Here is a 7,091-nt window from a genome sequence, read left to right as displayed (position 1 = left end):
CCTTCCATTGGCTCCCGCCGCCGCCGCTCCGCCCATTCTCCCCTCTCATTGGTCACTGCCCCGCGCCGGTTCCGCCCCCCGCTCCGCGCGGGCGCTGCCCGGTGCCGCCCCCGGTGCCGCCCCCGGTGCCGCCCACAGTTGTCCCTCGGCGGCCGCCGTAGCGCGGTCCGTACGTGGCAGCGGTGCGGCGGCGGCCAATGGGCGGCGGCCCCGTGCGCCGGAAGAGGCGTGTCTGGGCCCGGAAGCGCCGCTCGGTGCCGCTCGGTGCCGGGGTCCGCCATGTCGCCGGTGCGGGCGCTGCTGGCGCTGCTGGCCGCGCTCGCCGCCCCGGCCACCGCCTACTTCGTGAGCATCGACGCGCACGCCGAGGAGTGCTTCCTGGAGCGCGTGCCGTCCGGCACCAAGATGGGGCTCATCTTCGAGGTGGCCGAGGGCGGCTTCCTAGACATCGACGTGGAGGTGCGGCGGCGGCGGCGGCGGCGGCGGTGCGGGCAGACCGGCCGGCCTTGGGCAGCGGGGCCGGGCCGGGTGCGGGGCCGGGTCGAGTGTGGGGACCGGGCCGGGTGCGGGGCCAGGCCCACTGCAGGGCTCTGGATGGTCCGGAGCGGGTCTGACCCGCCGCGCTGCGGGGGCTCCGTGCGGCGGGACCGCCCCGGGGGCGCCGGTGCGGGTCGTGCTGTCGCTGCATGGCCACCCCTCCCTCCCTCGGGATTTTCTCCCCTGTGCCGCTCAGTGCGATGAATTCTCGGGCGGGAGGATGAGCGGGAGGCCCGTGAGGTGCTGCTGTCCCGGGAGCTCTGCTTGTGTGTAATCCCTGGGGACGGTGGTGGGTGAGCCCTTCTCTCCCAGGAGGTGTGAGATCAGAGGGAGATCCTGAGTGAGAGTCGCTGTTGTCGTGGTGAAGAGCAGAGTTGGTTGGTTGGGATAACTTAAACTCCAGAGGGGAGTTTAGCAACGGGGCTTGTTGCTGAGGGTGCTGTAGCAGTTTGAAGTTACACGTGGCGGTGGCACAAGACGGGCTGGGAAGCTGCGAGAGCCTCTTACCTGTCACCACTGAAGCTCAGCTTGGCCTGGTGGGACGAAAATTCAGGATCCAGTGACCCTGAGAGCTCAACCTCAGGCTCTTAGTCCATTTGAAGTAATAACTACAGCAATGCTCACTGTGTGTTTAAAGTCATACTGACTGTTGGGGAATGGCTTTTCCCCCTCTTTGTTCCCCTTCAGACACCAGAGATAAGGTTTTCCCTGCAGCTGTTTGACTAACACGGCCCCAGATTGTGGTTTCCCTGTTCTTGGGCACTTCTTATCTCCACCACGGGAGGCCAGGGAGAGAGGCTTTTGTGTGCCTTTCTTTACCAAGAAATTAGTGAGATTTTAAAAGGGGTTTCTGTGCAGAAAACTGCACCACTGAGTTGTGGGAGTTGGATGAACAGCCCAGCCAGTTTCCAGCTGGTGTTGGTGCCTCTGTGACTCCAGGCTGTGCTTGCAGGTGCATTTTAAGTCTCTGGGTTGGAAATGAAATGTGTGATTCTTTGTTTTTCCCCCCTCCAGATCACAGGGCCTGATAATAAAGGGATTTATAAAGGGGATCGAGAATCCAGTGGAAAATACACGTTTGCTGCCCACATGGATGGAACCTACAAGTTCTGCTTCAGCAACAGGATGTCCACCATGACCCCCAAGATAGTGATGTTCACTATCGACATCGGGGAGGCTCCCAAGGGGCAGGACATGGAAACAGAAGGTGAGGAACATTCCTGCAAGGAAATCAGGGAGCTTTTCCCTCTGTGCATGACTTGTGAACTCGATAGGTCTCCCAGGACTCCCGTTCCTCCAGGTGTATCAGCTGTCCTGGCACAGCTCAAGTGGATGTTTTTAGACCTTGTCACACCATTTAATGCAAAATCACCAGAGAATCCCTTGGCCATCTGCAGAAACTAATGCTTCCATCCTGCAGTCCTTCAGCAGCCCTTCTGATTTCTAGTTGGCTCAGCAGTATTTAGACCTCCACAGGCCTTAGTTGAGCTCTGATAAATATGCTAATACCCAGTTTTTCCCATAGCTGTGTAAATGACTGTTTTATCTGCAGCCCTTTGTCCTGTACCCGTGTTCATCTCTTACACTTCTCTCTAGGTGGTGGAGATACCTGGGATGGTATGTGGACTGCTTTTTGAAAGCTCCTTGGCATCTTGTCTCTGGCACATGTTGATTCACTAACAGCTAACTTGGCTTCTCCTCTGTAACATTTGTTTGCAGCATGAGAATGTGTTTAATAAACTACCCAAAGGTCTGATTCTGAGCAATGCTGAGCACCCCCAGCTCCCACAGACAGGGGCACACCCTGAGGGCTCCTGGGATGGCTGGCCAGGACACTTTGTGTTCAGGTGGTTCTTTCTGCCTGACAGAAGGTTTAATCAGGAGTTTTAGGTGAAATTCAACCAAACCCCTGAACATCCAAGAGCGTTGGGTGTTTCAGGCAGTGGTTGCTAAACTGGATGTTGAGTAATCAAGGGGTTTGGAAGCAACAAACTGCTTGTAGGTTATGAATTATTGTTAATGTATCAGGGGAAAAACTCAAACTTGTAATTTGCTGTAAAGGAAATAAATGAAAATATTGCCTAACAAGTTATAAAGTTTATTTAGAAATCACCAACTGTAGCTGGAAAGGCAACAAATTCTTGTTTTCTATTTTAGCAAATAAACAACTGTGGGCAGTGAGTGCCTGATGCCACTTGAAAAGTAACACATTCCTACCTTTTGATTCTCTTAAAGGCTCACTTAAATCTTTTTTTGAGTCTGCATATATCTGTTTTAAGGAATATTAGTGCAGCTTTAGATTTTTAAGGCAGTTTTCTTAAAAGTGAATTTTTTGAGTGTTTTTAAACAATCCCTGCAACTTTAGTTTCTTCTTTCACTAATGAATTGCATTTAGTGCAATGACCACTCGGCCATGAAAATAAGGGATTTATGATATTAGCAAAGTGAGTGTGGTTTGCACAGCTATTTAGATTTTAATTGTAACTTGTGTGTTATTTTCTCATGTTCTTTTTTGGCTGTCTAGTTTGATCAGCTTTATTTTCAGATTGTGATCTAAAACACCTGATTTATAAGTAGAACTGTAGCAAGGCAGCTTCCAAGCCAAGTATGTCCCTTCAAAGGGAAATGTGTTGGGTTTTGTGACTTTTTAAGAGCTGATTGCCCAGGGTGTGTTTGTGGAATATCTTGAACTTGGTGCTAGAAAACCTTGCAAATTACTTGGCTAATTTATAAATTTGTAGGTGGACAGTTCTTTGGTCTTGGATGTGTTAAAAAGATCCTGGGATTGGCAGTCACATCACTGAACCTCAGCTCTCTGAGCCTGCCATTTGCTGAGCTGCCTCCAGCTGGTTTGCTGTGACTGGCTTGGTATTTTCCTCCTCCCCTTCTTTCACAACACACCAGAACCCAAAGCCTTGACCCTCTCACTGTTGTGCCTCAGCTAAACCTGAAGGTCACAGCGTGAGATTTGTTGCTCCAGAAAGTGATCTCATTTGCCAGCATCATGATCTTGAGCTAAATTCTCAGTCATTCTATTTTTGCAAGCTTAACAACTAGGAAAAGCTGTCATGTTGAGATAATTTGCTTGGAATATACTGGATGATATTGGCAAAATAGATGTTAGTGTGTGGTATTGATCTCGTGTGTTCTTCCTTCTGTTTTTTCTGGGACAGTTTGTGCATATTGGAAATACTGACTCTGATTTGTGTCTCTCCTGCCTCCTGGTTGGATATGGAGAAATGTTTTCCCACTTGTTTAATATCATAGAGACACATTAAGGAAAGTGGAGAAATGTTTTCCCACTTGTTTAATACCATAGAGACACATTAAGGAAAGTGGTGCTGTGAAAACTAAACTTTGCTGTAGGAATAGAAAATTTTCAGCTGCGTTTGTGGGAACTTCTGCAGCAGGGAAGTTTAACTGTTCATAGATCTGCTAAAGTTGTTTTCTGAGTCATTAACAGGCTTTCTGATGCTTCTGAAATTATTCCACAGCTCACCAGAACAAGCTAGAAGAGATGATTAATGAGTTAGCAGTGGCCATGACAGCTGTGAAGCACGAACAGGAGTACATGGAAGTTCGTGAAAGGATACATAGAGCAAGTACGTGTGTGACTCCAGTGCCTTCCCCCTCTCAAAGGAACTTGTAAACTGAGATGTGACATATAAGTCCATGAAAATTATTCAAAGTTTTTAGAAAGATAATATTTTAGAATAAATTCTGAAGGACCTGCCCACAGGATAAAGAATGTGGGTGATGTTTGCAGTCGTTTTTAAATTGTCTCCCTCTCATGTATTGAGTGTTATTATGTAAATAGTATTTGCTTGATTGGTGTAAATTCTGTAGTTGTGTGAATGGTGTATTTGTAGAGATTCAGTGATGGTCTTTACAAGGGCAGGTCAAGGGGACAAGGGGGATGGATTTAAACTGAAAGAGAGTAGGCCTGGATTGGATATTAGTCAAAAATTGTCCCCTGTGAGGGTGGGCAGGCCCTGGCACAGGTTGGGCAGAGAAACTGTGGCTGCCCCTTCCCTGGGAGTGTCCAAGGCCAGGCTGGACAGGGCTTGGAGCAGCCTGGGACAGTGGAAGGTGTCCCTCCCCATGGCAGGGGTGGCACTGAATGATCTTTAAGATCCCTTCCAACCCAAACCATGCCATGATTCCATGATTTGATTCCCAGGGATAAATTTAGTTGAACTATTACTTCACCCTTGCAGGGGATGTGGCTTAATAATTGAGCCAAAGACTTTTTTTCAATGTTTCATTGAAATAGAGCAGAACTGCTGTTATTTCCTGGTGAACTCTGCAGTCCCAACCCTCACGTGCTGAAACAGCTTTAAAGTGAGACTGAGAGCTCCAAGAGCTGCCCTGGGGGAAGCCCAGTGAGAGTTAAGGGCAAATATCTTTAATGTGGAAATACAGTGTTGCATTAAAGCACTGTCTTCTCAGTTATTTGAATCTATGAATATCTAGTTCTGTGACATTTGTCACTAATGGTCTGATTTAAGAAAAGACTGAATTTTAAAATCAAAGATGGTGAACCTTTAGAGATTAGAAGTTCCCTGCTTGACTTTGAGACCATGAAAAAGGAAGTGACTCCTGTTTGGCAGCTCAGAGAGGCTGGACAGAAGCTGCTGAAGTGGGCAGAGTAGAGAAAGATGCTGCAGTGTAGGACCAAAGTGGGTTTAAAAGCAAACTGTTTGGAGAAAGCCCCTCTCAGCTCTGAGGCTGGGCCACGACATGACACAACCCTGAGATCAGCTCAGTTGGTTAAAACTTGGCTGTAATAATGCCAAGGTCATGGGTTCAGTCCCTGTGTGGGCCACTGACTGAAGAGTTGGACGTGATGATCCCTGTGGGTCCCTTCCAGCTCAGAATAGTCTGTGAAAACAGAAGTCTGTGAAAACAGAAGTCTGTGAAAACAAACACTAGTGAAGTGTTACAGTTCCCATGACAAAGAGTGTTTTAAGTTTAAATGCTTTGTGACTTACTGCTTCTCTTTTCTCCCCCCGCAGTTAATGACAACACAAACAGCAGAGTGGTTCTGTGGTCATTCTTCGAGGCCCTTGTATTAGTTGCCATGACACTGGGACAGATCTACTACCTGAAGAGGTTCTTTGAAGTCCGAAGGGTGGTCTAAGAGTCCTCCTGTGGTCCCAGGTTTCAGTTCACTCTCTACCAAACATCCTGGTCACAAAAAAAAAAAAGTCACTTAGTTTCTGAACCCTCTTTACTGAACTGTAAAACTTCTTTGCTTATGTTCCTTCCTAGCTGAAAACAAGTTGTTTTTATATATCTCCTGTAGCAAAAGCTGTGCTGAAATCTTGTCACTTTATTGGCATCTTTTTCCCACTGAGATCTGCCCAGTCTGTGTGCTAAGTAAGGTCCAGGCAAGCTGCAAACGCCGTAACTCACTGTAGTAACAAGCAATGTTGATGTCTTTTCTAACTTTTTCCCCCTGTTTCCATAAATATTTGCAGTTCTGTCCAGGGAAACGGTACAAGGCCCTAAACATGACTGTTTGCATTTTTACATCTTTAACTCTGCTATAGGTGTTTTGAAATTGAAATAATCCCTTCCCCACTCACATAACCTGCCAAGGAAAAGGTTAAAATTCCTACCTTGTTGCTGTTTCAAAGGTAGTCACCAGCAACTGACTACACCAACTTCTTCCCAAAGTTCCTTTAAATGAAACAGTTGCTGTGAAAGTGCTTTTTCTCTGCTCATCACCAAATGTTCCTCATACGGTTTTTAGTCTCCTGCAGGTTTTATTTGGAAGCCAATTGTGTGCAGTGTCTTGGCAAACACTAGTGAACCCTTTGGCTTTTGCAGGTCCAAAGCTCAGACTGTTTGCCCAGTGCCCAGGGCATTTAGTGTTCAGGAAATCTGGATTCCTGAGGCCAAAGGGTTCAGATTTGGGGGGGGTTTTCCATGCTATGCAGCCCTTGTATTTAAGTGCAGTGGCAAACTCTGCCATGATCTGATCAGAATTAGCATAATGCTAAATACTGGTGTGTTTTCTTTTTTCAGGCACATGTAGGTTTGTTTTTGTATAAAGTTCCTTTCCTCGGTATCTGATGATTGGTTTAAAAAAATCAAAGCAGCGTCTGATGTGGGTGCTGAGCCAGGATTATGTTGTGACTGATGTATATTAGTTGTAATCATTTTTGGGGGTGGGGTGGGGTCTTTTCCAGGGGGGAGCCTCTACAAGTAACACACAACAGTTTTGTACAATTAATTTAAAATTTGTTACAGGTTTTCATGTTCCAGGTAAAGTTTTTTCAACCTCGGGCAAACACTTGCAGCAGTTCTTCAGAGAGGTGGCTCTTACACCTTAATGCAACTGTTGTGTGCCAATATTTTTGTGTAAAACACTGAAAATTGAATTCTAAGATGTACATTTAAAAATTGCTTGTGAATCTAAATATGACCCAGGTTCGATAAATAAACAAATTCTTTAAAAAAAAAAGGCAAGTTGGTGTTTTTTTGCTTTAAACAGGTACAGACAAACACTAAGAGTTTTTATAAAGATTTTGTTTAGTAATCGCCACAAA

At 46.7% G+C, this 7,091-nt stretch overlaps 1 protein-coding gene across 1 annotated transcript; it reads left to right on the top strand.

The window, feature by feature from the left end:
• The first annotated feature begins 217 nt into the window (after positions 1–217).
• Positions 218–7,006, top strand: TMED2 (transmembrane p24 trafficking protein 2). Its single transcript, XM_071572306.1, has 4 exons — positions 218–459; positions 1,552–1,744; positions 4,032–4,139; positions 5,553–7,006. Exons 1-4 carry the CDS (start codon positions 280–282, stop codon positions 5,675–5,677), a joined length of 606 nt encoding a protein of 201 aa, XP_071428407.1. The 5' UTR covers positions 218–279; the 3' UTR covers positions 5,678–7,006.
• The last annotated feature ends 85 nt before the right edge of the window (positions 7,007–7,091 follow it).

Source organism: Pithys albifrons, chromosome 17 (assembly GCF_047495875.1).
Source record: "Pithys albifrons albifrons isolate INPA30051 chromosome 17, PitAlb_v1, whole genome shotgun sequence".
Lineage (NCBI taxonomy): Eukaryota > Metazoa > Chordata > Aves > Passeriformes > Thamnophilidae > Pithys > Pithys albifrons.
Note: the sequence above shows the minus strand (reverse complement) of the source record. Positions and strands in the feature narration are given on the sequence as shown.